Here is a 24,291-nt window from a genome sequence, read left to right on the forward strand (position 1 = left end):
CAGCCCCGCACCCCCGGCTCCCCCAGCGCCGTCCCCGAGGTCCCCCCCCATCTCCCCCCCCCGGTTACCCGTGTCCGGTGGCCGCCCCCCAGCCGCGACGAGCCCAGGCCGGCTGCCAGCACCAAGCCCGGGGGCCGCGCCGGGCGGCGCCCGAGGGCACCCGCGCCCCGTCCCCCCGAGATGCCGGCGGGAGGCGGTGGGGGCTCCGCGCCCCGAAAGCGGGGCCCCCAGCGCCCCCCCGCCCCTGGCCCGCTGCCCCTCGACCCGCTCGGACGGTGAGTGCCCCGGCCCCCCGGGGGTTCCCGCAGCCTCCCCGGGGGTCCCCACGCCCGGCTGCCGGCCCCTGCGCACGGAGGGGTTGGAGGGGGGTAGGGGAGGTTGAGCGTTTCCCAGCCCCTCGGTGTCCCCAGCCCTACTCGCCACCCCCGGAGCCCGCACTGGGGTACGGAGGAGCTGGGTGGGAGAAGCAGCCCCACGCCCCGGCACTGGGTCGGGGGTCCAACCCGCAGCTGTGGGGGGGCTCTGGGAGGAGGGTGCCCATGGAACAGGGCTGCATCCCCGTGGGGAGCCCCACATTGGAAGGGGGTGCACCGAAATCTCCTCCCATTGGGGTGACCTCAAAGCCCTTCCACCCCCTAGAGTGGGATTTTGATAAAAGGAAGGGGAGGTTGCAGCCTGGGGAGGTCCCCGTGCCCCTGGCCAGGGGGGTCCCCACACTGTGGGGAGGTGAGGACCCCCCAGCAGGAGGGACCGTCCTGAAGGATACGGGGTTCGGGAGTCAGCCAAGGGATGCTGCGTGGTCCAGGGACCCCCATGGGGCCGGACCCCCCTTGCTTGTACCAGTTTGCCCCCACACGCGTGTGCAACACCCAGACTCCCACCTCGGCAAAGTCCCAGGGTCTCTGCCACTGGTGTCTGGAGTGTCCCTGGGCATGTCACTTTGCTCTCCTGCCTGATGGGGAGGTGTGCTACTGAGCAAAACGCAATCAGCTGTGCTGGGGGACAAGGAGAGGGCCGCATCCAGGGCCACTGGCCCTTGTCCCTTAGCCCAGCATCTGGATGGTTGCACCAGCCCCTCGGCCACCATGCTCCCATCGATGGCATCGATGGCTGGAGCGGCGAGCTATTTCTAATCGTGTGCCCTCATCCGTCGGGAACCTGCTCATCACCAGGTGCTAATTTGGGGCGAGTTGAGAAATAGGGGCTGGGTATCGGGGGACAAACATCACAAGGTGTCCCCAAGAGGCGAGCGGGATGTCCGCAGTGTCCAGTCGGGCATGTAAGACGAGCAGGTTGCTCCGTTGAGGTGACAATCTCCCCCGGTCGCTGCCGTCCACTTGGGCGACCTGAAATGTGGCACCCTGGGGACAAATTACCACTCCAGGGCGGCTGACTGCTCCTTGTATGGCTGAGGACCGGGCTCTGCCACCAGACGGGATAAAAATAGCCTGTGGCCAAAGGGCCTGATCCAGAGAGGTGCTGGGCACCCCCCTGGCACAAGGGAATGGTGCACTGGCTCTTGCCCATGTGGGTTTTGGGGTGTGGGAGATGCTGATGGAGGTCCGGGGGTGCTGCTGGGCATCTGGCACAGGGAGGGGGTCAGAGCTGGGGCAGCCCCGCTCTGGGGTGGCAGGAACGGCCCCGGGGAGGCAGCACGGGATGGCCCCGGGGTGCTGGGATGTTTGTGCTTACTGCCTGTAATGGGAGACGTTCCCGAGCGCAGAAGCCCATAGGTTCCCCACTGCCAGCACGGGTTCGGCCCAGCGCCATGGTCCCATCACGAGGAGCCCCACAGCTCCAGTGGATTTGCCGTTGCCCCCCCAGACCCTCACCTGTGGATCCCCTTTGGCTTTTGGGTGCGCAGGGACACTTGTGGACCCGGAGCTCCCACGCACAGGCACGGTGAGGACCTGAACTGTTGGGGACCGTGGTTTGGGGGCTCCCGGGTCACTTTGGGGTATGAGAGGTCCTGGCACGGACCTGGGCGATGGTGCAAGTGGGCACGGCTCTGCCCTCGTGGGCACTGTTCTGCCCCCAGCTCCATCCCTGGATCCTGTGGGGTTAACAGGATGGGTAACGGGTGAGGGCAGCCCCGCAAGGTCAGTGAAGGCCATCGAGTGCCTGAGAATGCCACCGACGTGTTGTCACACACTGCCCTGGCCCCAGCTGCCGACGCGGGAATGTCAAACACGGCCTCCCTCGGCACCACACGTGGTCCCGGCCACAGGGATGCCTCTGTGGGGACAGGGACATGGGTCTGTATGTCCCCTGCCCTGTCCCCAGCAGGGACATGAGGCTGCACGTCCCCCTGCATTTAACCAGCCTCATCTTCTGGCGCTCGTCCCACCAGCCCCACACCCGTGTCTCCTCATCTGTGCCTGTATGCATCTTTCTGTCCCTTCTCTCCCCCTTTCCCAACCATCTTGCTGCTATTTAGGGGTGGATTTGCATTGCTTTGGGGGTAACACCCAGAATGCTCCGTTTGGGTCCCCTTTTGGAGCCAGACGAGAAAATTCTGGAGCCCTTTGGACTGGGAGGGGAGAGCCTCATGCTGGAGGGTAGGGCATTGGGCATTTTCTGGTTTTTTCCCCCCATTCGTGTCCACAGGTTGTTCCAACCCAGCCCCAGAAATGTCCCTTCTCCTCCCAAACTGCTCTCCTGCACCAAGGGCCTGCTGGGACACCCCCCCCCCCCGGCATCACCGCTCACCTTGCATGCTGAGGGGCTGGGGGGGCAGGGACCTGGCGGGCTGGGGGGACACATCCTCCTGGGCAGGGGAGCCATGGGAGGTGGCACGGCGGGGAAACTGACTTGCCTGCGGTCCTTGTCATAGCCCTCCAGCCCACCCTGCCCCAGGTTAAATGCAGCCCGGGGGCGGCACTCAGAGGCATGGAAAGGGACTTGGGAAGGAGCAGGATGCAGCCCCAGAGCTCAGCAGTTTCAAGCTACATCAGTTGCTGTGATTTTTAAGCCTGGTGTGACCATGTTGGGGACTGCCAGCACCAGGGCTCCTCATCCTCCCAGTCCTCTCAGCACCCCAGCTCGCAGTTCTCCCGGTGCATCATCTCACCCGGCCGTAAAGCAGCACCGTGGGGACGCATCCTCCAGAGCTGCGGGCATGCCCCTGAGCTGTTTGGAGGCATGGGTGGGTGGCCGGAGGCTGTCTCCAGCCTCGGCGCCGGTGTCACGCAGTGTGAGCCCCCAACGGTCCCCAGGGGCTGGCGACTGCCATCTGGGGTGAGGGGCTGTCACACACCTGGGGTACAACGCAGGGGAGTGTAGCAAGTCTCCAAGCTTCCTCGCGCTTGCTCTGTGCTGCACCACAGCTGCTTAAAATGTCACCCTTGTCAGGCCTTGCTGATGAATTAATAAATTAACTAGGTGACGGTGGGAAAGCAGGTGCTTTGACACGTCCCTGCTCCAGCCCGAAGGCTCTGGCTGGTGAAGGTGCAGCTGGGAATCAGGGGCAGAAAGCAAAGTCCGGAGGTCCCATCCTGTGGCGGAGGAGCAGTAGACGATGGGGAGGTGGTGGCTGCTCCATATCCTTGTCCCTGGCCAGCTGGAGTAGGACTGAGAGGCAGTCCTCTGTTGGCAGAGGATCCAAACATGAAGGATGCTGCGTGCGGCAAAGCGGAGGGTTTCTGGGTCAGCTCTTGCTTGAGCTTTGCAGGAAACAGCCTGAATAAGAGGGTGTTTTATGGGGGTTTCCAGCAGCCCCAGCACTGGCGGGCAGAGCTGCTGCCTTGCTGGGGTTTTGCTCCCACATCCCCTGGCACAGGCAGAGGCCAGAGGGACCCACCGAGGAGCCAGCCATGAGAAGGCGGCGTGCTTTGCTCATCTGTTGGGGTGGCCATCCCTGTCCTCTCCTCCATTTCATTCCTGCTCCTTGGAGTCTTGTTGGAAAGAAGCGGAGGGGATCCCACTGCGGCTGGGATCCCTGCAAGATCGCTCTGCCCCGCTCCATGCTGCTGCGAGACGCTGCTCCCGCTCCAAAACTGCCTTTTTAATCTTGCCAAGCTCAGTACTCTCATTTTATTCTGACAGCCTCACTTACATGCATGGCTTCATCTGTGCGCTCGCGATCTCATTGCAGCGATGCAGCCCCGAGTCCATCCCACCTCCCCGGGCCTTGCCCCTACTTTACCACTATTTAAACTGAGCGTTAATAATTCACTCTCACAAGGTTTTTTTTTTTTGGAGCTCGGCATCCAGACTGCGCAGAGCATCTGCGTCAGGAGACAGGGAGTTAAACGTGTAGTCGTGGCAAAAATGGATTTTAAAGGGCAGTCCCGGCGTGGGGAGCAGTAATTTCAAGCCCCAGGATCCTGGCTGGGAAGCCAGTCCCCGAAGCAGCCAGCCCGGAGCCGTGCAGGATCCCGGCCCCGCTGCAGCTCTGCCGGCTCAGAGGCACCATCTGCCGGGAGAGCTCCCAGCTCGGCCCGGCGGCTCCAACGGGGATGGATGAGCCGTCAGAGCGTGAAGGAAACATATTCCCCCAGTAAATCCCAGCTCCTTCCGTGTAGAGCAGCAGCTGCAGGGGCTGGGGCAGGCAGCTGCAGAGGGAAGCACAGCGGACAAATACGTCCTTAAGCCTCCAGCATCCATAAACACCCCCTGACAGAGGGACTCGGCTGCACTGCCGCCGCTCGGGTTCTTTTTAATCTGCTTTTAAAACATCTGCTAAGTCCCTGCTTGCAGTCAAACAGGATGTACTTCGAGGGCAAGTGTTTTTTCTGTGTCAGGAGAAACTGTGGTCATTTTTACAGCCCTTTTTGGTGTTTCTGCTCAGCAGGGAGAGTGTGGGGACCTGAAGGAGATGCAAGGGGGAGGTCTGCAGGAGGGCCATGTCCTGGTACCCCCTTCTCCCCACAGGAGGATGGCACAGTGGGGCACGGATCCAGCATGCTCCAAGGGTATGCACGGTCTTCTCCCGGGAAGCCCAGGGACTTGCTCACATGGGTGATGAGGAAAATGGGGCTGCAGGGTCCGGGTAGGCATGATCCAAAGCTCAGGTCTTCCGAACGCGTAGCATGGCCACCTCTGGCCTCAGCCACAGCAAGACAAAGAGCTGACAAACCAGGTGGAGGTCCAGAGCTCCTCAACATGGGCTCTCCCTGTCACCTGGGGCTTTCACAGCTCCGAGGTGTGTAGCGTCCATTAACAGTGACCTCCTTGTCGCTGTGATTGACAGGAGCGCCCCTTGGGTCATTGTGATGTTGCAGAAGATGCCTAAAACTCACCAAGTCATAACACGACTGTGTTTCCAGGCTTCAGCTCTCCCACTCCTCTGACCCCAGCTCTGGCTCTCCCCCCATTTTTTGGGGTGTGACACACCTTTCCTACAAGGTGTAATGGCAAATGACTCACCCAGGATGCTTCAGAGGGAAGTGGCAGACCTGCTACATCTCTTCTATAGGGGCAGTGCCTGAATTCCTACGGCCCCCCTGTAGCGCCACACATTGGGCAGAGGGATCGGACATCAAAGATGTAAAACCAGTTAATTGCACCCAATCTGTTCCTAGACCCGGCTGTGGGCTGTGACAACCCACACTGTCACGCGGAGCGGCGACGGTTGCCAGATACCAATGTGTCAGGCAAAGAGTATGCAGGGCTCCGCAAGCTGCCAGCCAGGTCCCGGAGTTCACAGCCTAAAGGACTATTAATACCTGTCAGCCTGGGCAGCCTGGAGTGGGACCAAATCGGATGGAAAACACAGACTTTGGGCAAGGCTTGACAATATGATGGGGATGGGACAGCAGCTGGGAGCCAGATAATTTTGTCAAGTAGCCAAAAACCTGCCCGAGTGAAGTCCTTCACATAAGGAGACCCTGGCTGCATCAGCTCCTTCCTGACTCTGTGATTTACATCTCCTCTACAAGATGTAGCCAGCGCCCTGCACTACACGTGTGCCTGCTCTCCCAGCAGCCACTGTCTCAGCTTGAGTCTTCGGTGACCATGTGATTTAAAAGTGGGTTGCAGACCTGAAAAATAATCTCACTTTCTGGCTACACCCCAAGGGCCTTCTCCTCACACCCCACAGCCCCTGTGAAATATGGTGTGGTTTATGGTGAGCTTCAGGGCCAGCACTGGAAAGGGGACTTGGGTTCCTGCCGCTGCAGACCCGTCTCTCCTGCATGCTGAGCTGCTGGGCTGAGATCTCCAGTATCTCCTGGAGTTGTTCTGGCAGCAGGTTTTGTGCTTTGGTCACATATACATCTCTTTTGGGGACCTTCTCTTATTTTGACCCAGAGCAGCACATCTAAGAGCTAAAGACAGTTTGGGTTTACTAAGCACCTTTAGAGAGAGCGAGATTCCTTGCCATGTTCTCACATGGACATCCCGTGTCTGTGTTTTAAATATTCGGAACAAAATTTTATATGCTTGTCATCCATGCCATTTTATGGTTAAAATGATCAAAACCATTTCCAAGAGTGAGGCCTGTCAACGTATCCTTGAGCTACTTAGCATTGCATTTGCAAAGGGCAGCTTCATGACTTCAGCTGTGGCTCCGTGCACCCTGCATCAGACCTACAACTGAGTCAGGAGCACAGAAAATTTGGCAAAGAACCAGCAAACACCTAAAATGAGCTGGATTAGAGAGGCCCGTCCAGCAGCCCCTGGGGATTCCTTCACAGGAGCAAGGTTAGGACCTGGCTGTGGCTGAAGCTCTTATGAAACCGTAAGACTTTTATTTCAATCCCCTTGCCTCATGCCCTTTCCATCTCCTGTGTTTTGCAACAAATGAGGCAGAGTCCTGCAGCAAACAGGTCCTCCAGGTGCCAAACCCCACTCCTGCAGCAGAGCTGAGGGGGCTTCAGTCTCGCATCACATAACCAGAGATCGTGTCAGGATACCAGGATGTGTTGGACAGATCAGGTTTCATGAGCAGCCTAAATGTTTACATTCCCAAAGGTCTTAGTCCTTAATTTGTTTAATTTTACCGTCTTAATGATGCCTTTTAAAACAGCGCTGCTGTAATTGCTACTGGATATTTAGCAAATGAGACTGTGGATGTGATTCCAGCCTTCTTTGCACCTGGACCTCAGTCCGTTTTGACTCAAATTTAATTTCCGATTTTCAACTGTTATGTTTTACAACTGTCAGGGCAGCAGCGCAGAGCACTAGCAATGGGAACAGGATGGCGTTCAAGCTCCACGTAGGCAGAGGGCTCATCTCATCTTTCTTTTACAAAGCCTTTGACCCAAACGATTCTTTCCCAACATGATGTTAAAGTCTCCACAGGAAGTGCTGGGCACAGTCCACCCTTGGGATGCTCCTAAAACCGCAGTTAACTCTGTCAGAGTCCCGTGGTCTCAACATAAAAGCTGATCCTGTCTTTTAGTTTACAACAGATTTTCCCTTCCAGAATACCTCGTCAGACAAGATCTTTGGGCTGGCCCCAGAATGGCAAAACAGACACAGGCATGTGTCATATAATTTAGCTGCAAGTTTGATTTAGAAGTTTAGGAAACACAGCTTCCAACTCTTCAAAACGATCCTAGCTTCTTACTTTCCCTTGCTATGCTGTGGTGGGAGTAAGGAATGCCTGTGGTCTACAGAAATCATGGGCTGCAGGACTAGATGTCTCTAAGCAGGTTTCAAAAGCCAAGAATATGTGGAAGTCTTAACTTTTAAGGGTTACTAGAGTTTCCAAGACTGCGATGCGCTGGAGAGGAATGGAAACAGATTTGGAGACAAAGACGAGCAAGCTATTTCTGCGTCAGCCCAGCTTTGTCAGAAAATCCAGCACCAGTGAATCATTTTTTACTGGATTTATACAAAGTGTCTGCGGGATCTCAAACACAACGTGGAAGACAGGCGCCCAGGCAACTTCAAAGCAGTACAGCCGGACAGATCGGAATGGCAGCCAGTCCACTGGCACTGCTCAGCCTACTCCCAGTCTGCTAAAAAAGAAGCTGAGTGGGTGCCTGCTGTCTGCCACATTTGCAGCAAGATGCAGCGCTTTCAGCAGCTCTGAAATATGCTCCACCACGCAAACAAATGGTGTGGTTTGGGGCAAAGCTGGTCACAGGCCTGCTTTATACCATACGTGCTTTGGGGGCAGTCACGACAACACAGCAGCAGTGTTTCTGGCTGACTCTGTGGTTAGGTTTGGCATCCACATTGGTATTTTCAGGAAATAATGTGGCAGCTCTTAAAGGCATCTTCCGTCTCCTCAGAGAGAAGCCTGTGACTCTGCAAAGGTGCTTCACAGGCAAGAGCACAGAGGAGCCCAGAGCAACAGGAGCTCCCAGCACCAAAACCTCACAGGGCCACCCAAGGTGACAGAGCTTTTTAGACTCTCCTCTCCAGGTCATCGCCGCAACTGCAGACCACAGTTAATGGGGGAAGACTGCATTTTGCGACACTGACTCACTGCATCCCCAAGGAAGTAAGCTCCTTGGAGGTACCAGGTATTAGTAGTATTACTCCAAAAGAAGACATAATTCCAGACAGCAGCATGGGCAACCCCTGTAAGTCAGTGCCTCAAAGTCTTAAGCTCTGTGCTAGTTTCCACTGGAAAACTGGGGCAGCCACTGGGTCCCAGTCAAGCCCAGGACTTGAAAAGGAACCCTGCAGAATGGATCCACACGTTTAACTGGGGCTGTGCATGTGGCTGAACATAGGCTGGAAAAACAAGGTGGGAGCCACCTGAGAGGACAATTCCAGAAGCTCATAGTGTTGCTGAGGGAGGCTCATACAGGGAAGAGAAGGATGGCTGCTCACTACCCTCGCGTCTCTGATTTCCATAACAGCAGGTCAACAACCAGCCGCAGGCAAGGTAGGAAGGGCAGGTGCCCTCGCTGCACACCCGCTGCAGCAGTGCCAGCTTTGGGACAAAGCACAGCCTAGCAGCCACGGCGCGGGCCCACCGCAGACACTGGACCTTCAGCAGAAGAACAAGGAGAGGAAGGCAATGAGGGCCTGGAGAATAAATCTTATGAGGAGCGATTGAAGGAGCTGGGACTGTTTAGTTTGAGGAAGAGGAGGCTGAGGGGAGACCTCATCGCTCTCTACAGCTACTTGAAAGAACATTGTAGAGAGGTTGGTGCTGGTCTCTTCTCACAGGTAATTAGTGATAGAACAAGAACAAGAGGGAATGGGTTCAAGCTGCAGCAGGGTAGGTTTAGGCTGGACATTAGGAAAAAAATTCTTCACAGAGTGAGTAGCTAGACACTGGAATAGGCCGCCCAGGGAGGTGGTGGAGTAACCATCCCTGGATGTGTTTAAGACTTGTTTAGATGTGGCGTTAGGGGATATGGTGTAAGGGAGAACTTTGTAAAGTGGAGATGATGGTTGGACTCGATGATCCCAAGGGTCCTTTCCAACCTAAATGATTCTGTGACAAAGGCTGATGAGAGACACAGAGGGTGCAAGAAAGAGAACAACAGCAGGCCTATGAGAAGTAGAAGGAAACAACGATGCCTAAAGACAGGCGGTGCGAGCACACCCACAAAATAAAGCCCAGCCGCCCCCGCTGCCGTGAGGGAACGATGGCGGCGGCAGCAATTATATAGGGGCGAACTCCCAGCATGCCCTGCGGCAACGGCGGGTGGCCCCAGGCGGCGCATGCGCAGTTGCACGCCCGAGGGCAGGCAGGGCGACTGCGCATGCGTACTGCGGGAGCCGTGCCCACACCGAGGCGGCCGACCTCGCGGGGCCCAGTGCGCCTGCGCAGTGGCTCGGCGTCTTCTGCGCATGCGCCCTCCGCGCCGCCGGTTGCGCTCCGCCCCTCCCCTCCGCGCGCAGCCGCAGTGCCTATTGTCTCCCTGCTCGGGGCTGCATCTCCGTGGCCGCCGCGGCGGTGCCCGGCCCGCTCGAAGCCTGGCTCCGCTCGGCTCGGCGCGACGGAGCGGCGGCGGGGAGAAGCGGCAGAGGAAGCGGTGCGAAGGGTGGCTGTGAAGAGCGCGGTGCGGCTGCGCCACGCCGGAGGTAGGAGCTCGGCGCCGGCCGCCCCCCGCCCCTGTGTGGCGCAGCGGGGGCTGAGGGGACGCACAAAATGGCGGCGGGTGGGGGCGGCTGGGGCTCCTGCTGTAGGCCATGGGTATGGCGCCCTCCGTCAGCCGCTACGACGACCCCTCTTTAGGCCTAGCACCGCTCGCCCACCGGAGCCCCGGACCGCGGCGGGGCTGGGGAGCAGCGCCGGGGAGCAGCGCGGTGTAGCGGCCTCGCCGCCTTTTTTCCTTGGCTGCTGCGAAGCGCCTCCGCGCAGCCGGTTGATAACGGGGTGCTGCGGCAGGATCTAGGCGCTGCAGCGCGTTTGGGCGAGCGGCTGCCGCCCCTTCGTTTCTTTATTTTGCTGCCGAGGGGGGTTCAGCGCGGCGACGGCAGCAGCGTTGTGTACCGCAGGGGCGGTGGGCACGGAGCGTCTCCCCCCTTCCCCTGCCAGGCGCTGTAGGCACACGGGGGTATGCCCTGCCCCAGCCACCCGGCCTCTGGTTGTAGTTTCTTGCAGCGCGAAGGGCAGGTGAGCAAACATGCGCTTGTGAACCGCAGTAGAACGCTTATCTGCATTGCAGCCGGAGCCTTGGCACGCTGGTAGCGCGCATGTTGATTTAACAAGTTTGATATTATTCAATCTCAGCTTTTACATGTTTGTTAAGTGAGGGAAATGCACCGTTTGCTTTCTGATTCTTACCTATGTTGTGTCTGTGTCCAGCTGTGTTTCAGTGAAAGCGCAGACCTTTAATCGAATCCACTAATTTAGCACATTACATTGAAATAAAGCTATCTGGCAGTTTGGGAATAGTGGTTTTGGCTTTAAAACTGGCCGTTGAATGAAGTAATGTTCACTCTGGTTAACTGGAGAGGTTGGTTTTCATCACTGTATCCTTCGAGAGCTCAGAATGTAGATGTCTTCTGCTACCTTATAATTCTCGATTGGGGGTAGAAAGGCAGCTTTCCCGTTTCTTCCTTATGCGCTTGGCTTCTTGACTTTGAATAAAATAGTAGTTGATCTGAATTGGTCAAAATAACCAAAACAACAAGAATTCTTTTTGCCCAAGGCAAAGCGTTTTTGTGCCATAGCATAATCTGATTTATAGTGCCTATGCAGGAACCTTATTCATTTGGAGATTTGACCTTTTTTTGACACTTAGACACATACTGCTTTAGTATTTTTGCTCACTTACAATTATTTTAATACAGTAATGTAATATAGGTTGTTAATTTCTTAAAATTTATTTTTCTATATAATTTTTTTAAAAGTATGTAAATAACTGATTAAAATGTATTGTGTTTAAAAAAAAAAAAAAACAACCACCGACAATCATCCATCCTGGTTTACAGCCCAGAGTTGATGTTGAACATGTGTTCAGTTTTGGGTTAAGCTCTTCTGTCTGCTATGTGATTATTCACTAGTCATTTAGAATATTAAATTCTAACTATGTTGTGAGGTCTTCAAGGGGGTGGATGTAAATCTGAGGTAATTATTTTCCCTATTGACAAGTCACTGCTGAAGGACGAAAAGTATCTTTAATTGCAGTTTTTTCTGCTTTAAAAAAAATACAAATCATCTGCCAGAACTAACAGAACAATCATGCTGGCTTGAAGGGTGGAGGACATAAGGGACTAGACTGATTTCTTCTCCAGCTTCTTTGACAACTGATACAAATGCCTGCTGTTTATCCAAGGGTGGGGCTTCAAGTGGTTACAAAACTTGCTGCTCCCTGCTATACCACTGGTTTCCTTTTCTTCCATTCGGTTTCCCAAGTATCTTGCACTTTGGTTTTGGGGCTTGAGCACAGTGGAAGCTCAACTGTGTTCGTGTTAGTCCTTACCAAAGAAGGAGCTCTTCAATTTATGAAACAGGAAGAACATCAAGACCTTTTTTTTTCGGCGTTTCTCATTTGAAAGTAAATACATTTTTTTCTTATTTGTTTGACATCAAGTTAAGTATTCTGAATGGAGTTTATGTTTATTTAGTAAGTTTTAGGCAGGATTATTAGTATTTACTCTTTGTCTGCTATGCTCTTGGGCACATCTCCACATCAGGTGTGCAGAGCTCCTTGTACCTCAGAGCTGTTGCACGAATGTAAATGTACTTATTAAACAGCATGCTGGATTTGTACAGCTCTAAAGTTTTACATGAAAAGTGAAAATGGAAAAAGGACAGTAGATTTCTGCTGCTAATATTCCATGAAGGTGCTGAAATGCCCTTTTTGGTCATATTTTAAGAATTACTTGCTGAAAGACTTGTGCTGATTCTTTGTGTGTGTGTGTTTGTATATAAACTTGATGCACTGAAGCCCATGAACACTGGAATGGAATGGAGTCTTTTTGGAATACTTGAGTGAATTATGTTACTGAGTGGTACTGGCTCTGTCTGGGATGGAGTTAACTGTTTTTACTGCAGCCTGTGAGCTGTGTTTTGGATTTGTGGCTAAACCAGTGTTGGTCACACACCAGTGTTTTGTCTTTGCTGAAGGATGCTTGCACAGTGTCAAGGCTTTCCCTCTTGCCACCCCTGAGAGTAGGCAAGAGGTTGTAATGGTACACAGCTCTGACCTGGGTTGGCTAAAGGGATATGCCATACCACGTAATGTCCTGCTCAGCAGTAAAAACAGGGCTAAAAGAAGAACAAAAGGGTGGTTTTTGGCTTCCAAGGTGGCCATTGCTTGGAGCCTGGCTGGGCACTGGTCTGTCTGTGGGAGGCGGTGAGTAATAATTGCCTTTGCTGTGCTTGATTCCTCCCCCCTGCCCTTCTTACCTCTTAGATTGTCTTTGTCTTAACCGATGAGTTTTCTCACTTTTGTGCTTCCTTTTCTCCCCAGACCTGCTGGGGTGGGGAGTAAGGGTGGGTGAGTGGCTCTGTGGGTCTTTGGCTGCTGACTGGCATTGACACACCACAGTCTTTTTCGGAGCTCAGTGAGGGGCATGAGGGGGATCGAGATATAAAACCAAATTTGATTGGTTTGTGCTAGACTGAATTTATTGCTGTTTAGCTGTAGGGCTTTGAAACAGCAGCTTTCAGCCTTTGCTCTGTTGTTTTGTTTTGCCTGGGAAACCTATGATAAAAGCAGTGCTTTGACTGTGGTCTGGTATTTGGCCTCTGTGTTACTCTCATCCTGGTACTCCGGAACCATCCCCTGGAGAAAAGCGTCAATTACACCTTCCTCCTCCTCTGGAACAGATCCTGCTGACCTTGTTGCAAGGGCATCTTGGTTTCTGGAACATAATCGAAACATTCGTAGTGGTGCGTACTGTGAACTTGGTTTTGACTGTTATTTGCAATGATAACGATTATACTACCACCAGTGCCCTGCACGTGCTACCACCTCATCAGACTCTGAATCCACTGATCCCAATTCAGATCTTGGTGGATCCACCAGTAACCACATGGCTGGGAATGGCAGACGGGAACGTGCCCTACAGCAGCTGGCTCCTGGGTGGCATGGGGTGTGGGAGAATTTGGGCAGGTGCCTAGAGCCATTTTCACCTCTTGATGGCCTGGGATTTTTTGCCTGAACAGGCATATAATCCTGCTGAAATGGAAGACCACCCGAAGGAGGGATGCCTCGTGTATGTGAAAAAGAGAGAGCGGCTTCTAGTGCTGTGTTGGGATCAGGCCTGCGTTCAGCGCTCTCAAAGGAGCTGGAGCGTCACTGGATCTGAGGGTATACAAATGGACACTGGGGCTAAACCAGAGCTCAGTGCAGGCATCTCCTGTTGAAGGTGGGGTATCTGTCAAGGATGATCTAGTAGACGACAGAGGCAAGTGGACCACCTTGTCTGTTATCTCTGGGAAGTGGTGAAGATGATCTGCAGTGACATGGACAGCAGCCAGGTCCCAGAGATCCGAATGACGTCCAGTGCACAGGGCTATGTGTCAGAGGTTACTTTTGGACATGCTGGTGTCATACAGCAGCACCTGGGTGATGGTGGACTAGCCAGAGATAAGAAGGCACCGGCTGTGGAGAAACTGTCCCACCAGCTACAGTCGTTCAAAGAGAATCTCTTCCTCCTCACGCCTACAGGCTGGAGTCTCAGTTGTGAAGGATGCCATGCAGAGTCAGCCTTTCCCAGCTCAGAGGAAAGGGACCCACAGGCACATGCCAGGTGCCACCTGCTTATTCCCTCTGTGACCGTGATGAGCACGCATAGTAGTGGGATGGCATGCCATCTCAGACCTAGATGCTGCGTTTGTGAATTGTGGGGGAAAACAGCTGAAAAGTGTCTGTCTAGGAGGATTGCTCTTCTGCTTGATGTCAAGCAATTCCCCAGATGCAGCAGAAGGACTGAGGGTGCCTCTCCTCCTCCTGATATTGATGAAGGGACGTTTGATGTGCCGTGTCTGGAGTCAGATAATGAGTGCTCTGACCAGGAATAAGGTGGCTTTGTCTCTGACCGGACAGAGGAAAGGGATAATGGGCTCGACTGGATGGTGTGGATTTGATGGCCTGGCACATTGGACCCATGGGAGCACAAGGCTCTGGTGGACTGCACTGTGTACCCCAATACAGGGTATAGGGGCAGAACCTGTCTCGATTTTGGGGGTGACTTCACCTTGTAGTAGTCCCATATGGCAGTGCCAAAGTCTGATGGAGGGTGGAGGCTGAAGGTGGACTGCCATGGTCTGAAGGAGGTCATGCTGCTGTGCGGGACATGGTGTACTATAGCATGAGTGGGAGCCTGAAGCAGCCAGCAGCCAGGAGATGTGGTACAACCAGTGCTGCCCATGTGTGCCCCGTGCCTTGGGCAGCAGAGTGCAGGCCACAGGCTGGTTTCATATGGAGGGGTGTCCGTGCACCAGGAGCTGACTAACCCAGGGTAGAAGCACAGCCCTGCCTTTTGCCATGGACTGATACAGGCAGCACTGGAACAGGGCGAAGCCCCTGCACACTCGCTGTACACTGACAACATCATTGTGTTGGGCAACGCAGCGGAGGAAATGTTTGAGAAGGGGAAAGAATAATCCGTATCTTTCTGAAGGCTGGTTTTGCTGCAAAATAAAGTGAGACAAGGGACCTGCAAAAGAGATCTGGTTCTTGGGGCTGAAGTGGAGAGATGGACATCATCACATCCCTGTGGATATGGTCAATAATATAACAGCCACGTCCCCACCAGCTAACAAAAAAAACCTGGCAGCTTTCCTAGGCGTCGTGGGTTTCTGGAGACTGTGTGCGCTGGGTTGCAGTCAGCTTGCACGTTCTCTCTGTTGAGTAACCCGAAAGAAGAACTATTTCGAGTGGAGCCTTGTGGCAGGCCTTCGAACAGGAGATAGTCGATGCGGTTGCCCTTGGGCCAGGCCAGACAGGACCAGCTGCGAGGAGCGTGCTCTGCACCGCAGCCTCCCTGGGAGCCTTGGGCAGAAAAGCCCTGGGGAGACCTGAGACCACCTCCAGGGTTTGGAAATATTTCAGTGAATTGTTACTGTCTCCGGCTGTGATGGAGTGTGGTCCTGTGTTTTGGACCGGTGTAGGTAGGCACCAGTGTTTTGGCTATTGCTGGGCAGTGCTTGCACAGCATCAAGGCTTTCTTCCCCACCTCCCCTTTTCCAAGCAAGCAGGCTGGGTGTGGGCAAGAGGCTGGGAGGGGACACAGCTGGGCCAGCCAACCCAGACTGGCCAAAGAGCTGTTCCATACTGTGTAACGTCTTGCTTGGCAATAAAAACTGGGGTAGAAGAAGGAAAAAAGGGTGTTTTTGACTTCCAAGGTCCTGTGTTTTTTTGAGCCTGGCTGAGCATCCATCTGGCGGTGGGAGGAGGTGAGAGACTGCCTTCGCTTTGCTCATGGTTGTTTCCCCCCTGCTTCTGGGGGGTAGGGCATTTAAAGACCTGTTAGACTGTATTTATTTTAATCCATGGGTTTTGCTCTTCCTGTCTGGCTAGGGTGGGGAGGTGGTGGGAGTGAGCAAGTGACTGAGTGAGTGCTTGGCCTCTGGCTGGGGTCAGCCCACTGCATAAGTATATATTGTATTTTGTTTACATTTAGGAAACTTTAGCTTCTGGTATTTTTTTCTAGGTGCTTTCATATTTGAGATAGATAGTAGTGGTTCCTGTCAGCGTCTTACTAATGCTTAACAACATTAATTTTACATTTGTCTCAGCGTTGCTCATTTTGTGCATCAGGTTTATGTAATGGGTTCATATACTCACATACATAGAGCTCAATTCCAATTTTCACTAGAGTTAGCAGTGGGGCAGAACTCAAAGGCAGTTGCTTTGAATTGGAGCGCTCCGAGTGACCTGTTTTGTGGTGTCTGTGTAGTTTTGAAGGTAGGAAATGGTGCAGTTGTTCTCTGTCACTGAATTCAGCCTGGGCAGCAAGAACAAGTATTACTGACTGCAAGGAGGGTGAGCATTCAATAGTGGCTTTTGTAGCCAGACAGTGGTAGACGTGTTAGTTAACTGTCTTTTAACACTGGCCTGCTCCAGCCCTAGGAGTGTGGGGAAAAAATCAATTTTTTCCAATATTGCCAAAGAGGAAAATATAGAGGCAGAAGTGAATTACAAGTTGGTACTTCAGATTTCTGCAGTCCTGTTCTTGAATTTGTTCTGTTAGTTGATTTTGCATTTTGGGAGGTGCTTGTTTGGTATTGATAGGGCATGTAATAGGATGCACGTAATAAAATTGTATTTGTTTTAAATGGAAGTAGACTGTTTAAGAAGCTTTTGTAGGTTTGAAGAAAAGCAAGGAACAAAACATCTGGTTTGATTTTTTTTTTTTTTCCAGGCTGTTATAATGTGTGTAGTTGATTTGATCTTTCTAGGGAAGAAGTCTGACTTACATCAAACTTGAATTTCTCATATGTGGGGTCTGGAATTGGTGTTTCTTGTTTCAGTGTAGTTGGATCAGCAGGGATGGAGGGGTCTGGTTTAAATGCAGTTTGTTTAATGCTTAATGTCCTACTGAGCTGGACTTTCAAGGAGATCAGGGTGTTCTGGGCATGACTTGCTTTAGTTTGTTTTTCTTGTGTTGGTGCCTTGCTGCTAACCCTTGCCTTATGCTTCACATTCAGATTGTGTGAAGTAGTTATAATTTTGTACTGGCTCTGGCTAGGGAGGAGCTAACTGTCTTCACTAAACAAGTGTTGGTCACTGGTGTTCTGGCCGCTGGCCAGTGCTTGCACAGTGTCCAGGCTTCTTCTTTTTCCTCATCTGCCCCTCTGCACCCTTGAGAGTAGGCTGGGGTGGGCAAGAGGCTGGGAGGGGCCGCAGCTGGGACAGCCGACCCAACCTGGCGTAAGGGATGTTCCATACCGTGTAATGTCATGCTCAGCCATATAAATGGGGTGGAGGAAGAAAGAATAGGGTTGTAGCTTCCAAGGTGGCTGTTGCTTGGAGCCCGGCTGGGCACTGGTCCGTCTCCGGGAGGTTGTGAGTGATAGCCTTTGCTTGGCTCCCCCCATTTCACTTTTCATACCATCTCTATCTTATCCCCTGAGCTTTATCACTTTTCCTCTCCCTGTCCCGCTGGGGAGGGGGTGGTGTGAGTGAGTGGCTGTGTGTGTGCTTGGCTGCTGGCCTCAGCCTTCTGCATGTTTAAAGTCACATGGCTGTCAGGTTTCCGGGCTTGCCATCTTTGTGGCCTGAAAATGTTGGCTGTGGATGAATGTTTGATTACCTATAGTATCCGTCTCTGCAGCATGCCTGGGTTCCCAAAGTGTCGTCATATTGAAATGCAGTCTTTACTTGACTGCTCTGCAATTAGCACATATCCAGAAAATTCAATACCATTTATAGAGACAAATCAGCAGAAAATTATTCTTTTCAATGACTGTGCAAGACTGTCTTCAGGTGAAGCCTTCTCTTTTGACTAGAGAAAGCGGCTTCCACATTCTTGTGGGGTCTTATTGCTAAACGTCTAACTTAAACCTCCTGTTTTATTTGTGATTGATTTTTATATTGCACAGCTGACTTAAAGGTGTTTCTGTTGTTGATAGACAGCTGACCACTGAAACAGTACAGCTTCAATATGTAGGTACCATTTCTTTTTCTTGTCTTCAACACCAAGAGCTTGAACTCAGCGGTATTGCTGGTCAGTGCTGCATTTCTCTTTCTCCACTTGCGGGACTTCTCATATTTGCTTCAAATCGAGTAGTACCCACTGCTTTTGACTGTTATGTGCTGTACCTGTATGAGACAGGAGTTTTCTGCATATTTTCATTGGCTTGCCTTCAGATTGGTTTAGTGAATTGTCAGCTTTGTTAACATCCGTCTCTGGGTCACTTTAGTTAGTTAGCTTTAGCCTTGCACAAGGAGACTCTGTAAGCAGGCTAAAGAGTTTAAAAATGCAAAACAATTATTTATTGTTTAACATGCATGGAGGCTGGTAAAATTTAACAGACCGCTAGTCTAAGCGTTAACATGCCCACTGCTCCCAGCAGGACAACCAAAGGGTATTTGCTGACTAGATGGGCATCGGTAAGAGAAGGTCTTGCCTGCTACCTGAAGGGTTCCTCAGTGCTGTTAGGTTGCTGACATCTACTGATGTCATCCATCCATCAACACCGCCTCCCTATTTTTTTTCTTTAGGATTTTTTTTAAGATTCTCGGTTGATGTCTCTCCTATTGAATCCTTCAGCTGCAAATGGCACCTGTCCGTCTTGCCTGTAATCCTGCCTCCCTGCCTTTTTTTAACTCTCACTACAGACTTTATCAGAACTCTTTCCTACAACTCTACTAGTTATCTCAGCAACCCGGCCAAGGTTATGCAGCTGGGCTGCACCAGAATTTGACCCTGGATCCTTGAAACACAACCAGCTGGACCTCTGGGAAGGGAGGAAGTTTATAGGGAGAGAGGGTAAAAGCTTATTCTAGCTGTATCCTCGAACCCAGGAAGGTGCAAGATCATTCTGTATCACCATATTAACAAATGTAGCTGTTAAGGCTCTCCAGTGTTTAAGCAAGTAGCCAGAACCTTTTATTTATCCATCTGTATTGGGAAGCTTGGCAAAATGGACTGATGAAGTTGAACAAAAAGCAAGAAGGGTATAATTTGGCTTTTCTGTGATACTCTGAAATTTTAAGTTTCAAGGACTAAATTTTCCAGGAGTCAGGTAAGCACAATGGTCTTTGGGGAATTCTGTTTTTCATTCACTTACGATAAAGCATCAGTGAGGTGCGTAGTCACTGCTATAAGAGTAGCCAGGATGTCACTGCACCAGAAAAAGCAGTCTAGAGGATCACAGACAAACTCCAAACAAAGCTGCTTTTGAAGAGGAAGGTGAGAATCTAGCCTTAAATGTCCAGACCATTGTTAGCTTAACCTTGGCATCACTTTATCTTTCAACTGTCATTTCCAGCATTTCTTTTGAAAAGGTCAGTCATGAGACTCAGCTGATTAAGGCTTCATTGCACACTTGCTGCTGTACAACACTTCACTGGATGGCAGAAGAGAATTTGAGTGTATACCTTCTACGGGGAGGAATGCAGTTTAAATGTTTTGCCTCTTATTTCCTACGACTTCAGATGTAGATAGGGCCAGGTGGTGAGGAAACTAATGTCTTAGATGTGCTCAAAAGTATTTGCATTATTGTGGGTCTGAGTAAAGTCCTCAATGTTTTACTGCAGATAGGTTTCGGAGTCATTAAGGGTTGTACAGCACAAATATGGATGTCTTTTAAAACCTTGTCTTTAAGGCTACTTTCTACTTCTGTTTTGAATTCTTTCATGAACTAGCCTTTTGATCACAGAAGTAACAAAACTGTCTTTTGTATTTCTTAAGTTATTAATATTGATGGAGAACCTAGTAGTTTTAGTTTGAGAATTTCTTAGTATCTGTTCTCTTATTTTCCTGACTCAGTAAGGTAGTTTTAAATGCTAGTGCCATGTCTCCTCTGCTTACCTGAAGAGACTGTTCTTGGTGCGTGTCTTCCAACACCACAGTGACCGAGAAAGTGCCCTAACAAAAAAGCTGTTTGTTAAGGAGCATCCAATTCTGAGGCTGTTTGTTTTTTTGACATTTTTGGAAGGTAAGTTAGCAGGCCCAGTATTACCATGTCCTGAGCAGATTGCAGCATTTTGCTTGTTGATTCTGAGAAAAGTCTCTGTTTGACTATTTTGCTTAATTAACACATGTTCATGGTAAAATGACATGACAACCTTTAGTCTGTTAACTGAAGACAGTTTCAGGACTTCGGAGAAAGTACATTAAGTTATAGGCATGGTCTCTAGCATCAAGTATTGGTTACTATTGAACACAGGATATTGGACCTCTGTTCTGCTTCAGTAAGGCTATTTTTATATTTTTAGTATTCAGAATGGAAGGTGTTTTTTCCTCATTTTGGAGTACTGTTGCTAAAACAAAGTGGAGGAAAAAGTTATCCTCAATTTTAGTTTAGAATGTTCACTAAAAAGCAAAAGAAATTTAATTGTTTTGCTTATAAATAGTTTATTCCAGTAGTGCACTTTGGCATAAAGTGAGTATATACCCATATTCCCTGTTGAACATGACTGTGTACCTTAGGAGTTTACTGGAGTGATAGCTTTAAAAATTGTCATAGAACAGAAGACATCCCATTGTGGCATTCTGATACTGGACTCACGGTGCAATATGCTGATTGGCTTTTTCTACCTGCTGATTCCCGGATCACCATCTCTGACTAGGCTGATGGTGTGTCAGCTCTGACAAGAGGTTTGTAGAGGCGTGTGACTTGTGGTAGTTGTGGCAGATACTGGTGTGGAGGCATACCTGATCACAGTGCACTGGTGATTGAGGGGTCTGCACTGCCTGGAAATCTCTAATTGAGTGCTAAAAATTCTTCCTGTTGAAGTTCTGGTTTGCTCTTGAATAGATATCCTGGGAGATTCACAATCCACTGAATTAATGTTCAGTTTGCAAACCAGCATGTTTATTTTTAAAACGTGCTCTACTAATATATTCATACTTGTTCTTGTCATGGGTGGCTTTGATACTGTTCTCTTTCCAGCTACTTTCCAAATTCATGTGCTGAGAGGTTTTCTTTTGCCCTGCAGTGATGAGAGTTCCAGAGAACAACAAAAGTGGAAGGCAAGAGATTACTTTGTGTCTATTTGCTTAATAGTCTGTTTTGAAACTATCTTGAACGAACTTGGCCTAACACGCAGTTACCATTTAAATATGATTTAATTTGTTAGAGGGAGGAGGCGTATTGAGTAAGGAGTCCTGGATGAGAGGCCAGAGTTCTGGGATGGTTGTCTGGTGGGAATCTTTTCTTTATTATGGCTTCCTTTGTTTTTGTAATGGAGAAGAGATAGGATTAATGTTTCTGTAGCTACTGTTTCTTCTTGGCCTGACTTCAGTTTGTACTTTGTTAAATAATTGCTAATAGAATTTAAAAAGAATGCTTAACATACAGATAGTAACAAGTTACAGGAATTCAACTGTAAAATCTGAGTCCTCCTGCAGCTTGTACAGGGTTCACCTCTCTCAAGCTATAGCTGCATTTTTTTGAGTTGTTCTCAAGCTTCAGAACTTCAGTCCTTACAGATGACAAACATGAGAGAGGCACCTCCATTTACTTGAAAAGCTTTATTTGGAGTCAAATTAAGTGAGATTTGAAAACAAAATCTGTGATGGTGTTGGTGAGACAAGAACCTCAACGCTGCAGAAATGCAGCATACAAGTTCAGAAACAACTAGGAATGTCTGCAAGGCCTATTATAGTTATGCTTAGTGAAAATCTGCTAGTAAAACTCATTCAAACCTAATGTATTGCTGCAAGAAGAATGAAAGCAGCAGGTTATCCAGTTTTGGGAGACGACAGACTGACAAGGGGTGGAGTGAGGACTTCTTGGGATTCTTCTGTCTGTGCTGATTCTATGGTACTGGAGTGCAGACAGAGCTGGGCAGATGAAGCACTTTGCTTTGAGTATGCTACAAGAATACATTTCCAAAAGTCTGTGGTATTTCATTTTTTGTTACCGTGAACATCACTTTGTCTTATTCTACCTGTATTTGTACATTCTTTTACTACCTTGCAGGATTGAGTTCTCGATGGTTTCAGCTGAAATAAAGAATCGCAGTTTCCATTGCCATTGTGGTTTTTTTTTTTTATGCTTGTATGTAGATTGCTTCAGTTTCTGTATGATTTTACACCTTTCTGTTTAAAGTTGTTTCAATATAAGATCTTGCCCTTAACATCTGGGAAATAGAAATTTTCGAACCATGGAATTCAAGTATTGTCACACCCTTTGAATACTTTCAGGGTATAGTAGTTCACCCATGAGAGTGGTCATGGGTGTGACCCTTCTGAAAACTGTTTTGCTGTCTTCAGATCAGTTCCACAGTGACTTGACATCCAAGTTGTAATTGTTTTGAATTCTCTACGTAATGGTTTCACTTACAATTCATACCTCATAAACATTTGGAGAGGGTTTTAATACTTTGGCTTATTGCTCATAAAATAACTCTAATTGTAAATAAGTCCAAACTATGTTGTCATTACGAACTGAAATACCAAGTTTTAGAAAATGCTCTTGAAAATGTGTCATCAGTAGGTCTGTGACATTGAACTTGTTGGGTAAAGCTCACTTAATTTTCTGTTACCTATTCACTGCATATTAAGATTTTATGCAGTGAAAGAAAATGTTTTTGTTCAACAGAATTTCAAATTCAAAAGTACCATTTAAATTGTCATCAAAATACTGTTTTGTGACTTCAGTTGTTTTTCTCACCGGTTATAGAATCCACTGTGTAAAGTAGGTGAAAAGATAAAATTATCTAATACTTGTCTTTTAACTTTCAGCTTTGTGTTATTCTTGGAAAGTTTCGCACCACTTGTGAATTCCTTGAACCTTGGCATTGCAAGCCCACTTCTGTTGGGCCCTCCTCCTTTACAGCTTGCACAAATTAAGACACAGTTGGCTCTTCAGCAATTGACCTCAGTTGCTACTAACAGTTCTGCACCTCCTTATGCTTGGTTAAATCAAGCATTTCTGAAAAGCGCCATGTTTAGCCCTAGAGGAACTTTACCTCAGAGGCCGAGAGGACCTAATCCATCTGGCACAAAGCCTCCAGGATCCTTTAGGGGCGGAGGTGCAGCAGGTCTTCAGAGAAAGCCTGCACCTGGAACACCTCAAGGAACATCACAAAGATTTTCGGGACAGGAAACATTTCAGTGGACGGGTTCACAGAGGATAAACGTTCGGGTAACTCTGCACAGGGCTGATCCGAGGCAGGTAAAAGCAAAGTCAAACATACACCAGGAGCAGAAGGGAGAGCCTCGTGCAAATCACTGGGATAATAGCCAACGCTCTGCTGGGACAAATGGGCAAAAGCCATCTACCTCAACACGGATCACAGAGCAGAATTCAAATGCCCAGAACCGCTACACGCCAGAAAGCGCTTCCAGTATTTTAGCGAGTTTCGGGCTGTCTAATGAAGATTTGGAGGAACTCAGTCGCTATCCAGATGATCAATTGACACCTGAAAACATGCCACTAATCTTGAGAGAAATACGGATTCGTAAAATGGGTCATTCTTTACCTAGTTTACAGTCTCAGAGCAGAGCAGAAGAAACGGTTGGTGGTACGAGTGGTGCAGCAGTCAAGAGTAAAGTGATTGATTACGGGCACGCAAGCAAATACGGTTACACCGAAGATCCTCTTGAAGTGCGTGCTTATAATCCTGAAGTGCTGACTGAAGAACCTCTCGAAGCACGTGTCTATAATCCTGAAGCATCGAGTGGAGAGAACAGGGAAGACTTCCAACGAGAACAGAATATGTCAATGAGTGTCCCACCATCTAGTGTGACCTGTAATCCAGTGTTTCCAGTTGAAGACTTAATAAAACCAACAGGGTTCCAGAATGATTCATCAAATACTCGATCATTTTTTCCAACTGAGACTCCAGGAAAGGTGTCTGGATTGTGTGCAACACCCCCTGGACTCCCCGTGGTGAAATCTGTTTCCCAGCCTGCAATACCGCCTGTCATGCTACCCATGATGCCACCTATAATGCCACCCTTGTCACAGCCCCTGATGCCACCTGTCATGCCGCCTCTTGTCCAGCAGTCTGTGACACAGCACATAATGCCACCAATGACCCACCCACCCTTTTCAGCTGAACTTATTGCAGTTCTAAGTCAGCAGGACCGAATTCAGCATGAATCTGGGACAAGCCAGTCTAATGCCCAGAGTGGCTCAGGAGCAGGACAGAAGCCCGTACAGACACAGGCTGAGGGGCCAGTTAGATCTCCTTTTGGTATTGTGAAAGCATCGTGGCTTCCCGCATTTCTACAGTCCGATGCCCAGAAGATAAAAAGATTGCCCACTCCGTCAATGATGAATGACTACTATGCTACATCTCCAAGAATATTTCCACATATGTGTTCTCTGTGTAACATTGAATGCACTCGTATGAAGGTGAG

General features: G+C 49.9%; 1 protein-coding gene across 4 annotated transcripts in view; it reads left to right on the forward strand.

The window, feature by feature from the left end:
- The first annotated feature begins 129 nt into the window (after positions 1 to 129).
- ZNF638 (zinc finger protein 638) overlaps positions 130 to 24,291 on the forward strand; it is a 68,769-nt gene continuing 44,607 nt past the window's right edge. For 3 of the 4 annotated variants that reach the window (XM_063337107.1, XM_063337108.1, XM_063337109.1), the window contains exons 1-2: positions 130 to 275; positions 22,669 to 24,286. In XM_063337107.1, coding sequence (XP_063193177.1) covers positions 181 to 275; positions 22,669 to 24,286 — 1,713 coding nt within the window. In that variant the 5' untranslated portion in view covers positions 130 to 180. Of the gene's footprint in view, positions 276 to 5,274; positions 9,070 to 22,668; positions 24,287 to 24,291 lie in introns of those variants that run through there. The other variant, XM_063337110.1, reaches the window with a different exon arrangement.

The sequence above is a fragment of the Chroicocephalus ridibundus genome, chromosome 5 (genome assembly GCF_963924245.1).
Source record: "Chroicocephalus ridibundus chromosome 5, bChrRid1.1, whole genome shotgun sequence".
Taxonomy (NCBI): Eukaryota; Metazoa; Chordata; class Aves; order Charadriiformes; family Laridae; genus Chroicocephalus; species Chroicocephalus ridibundus.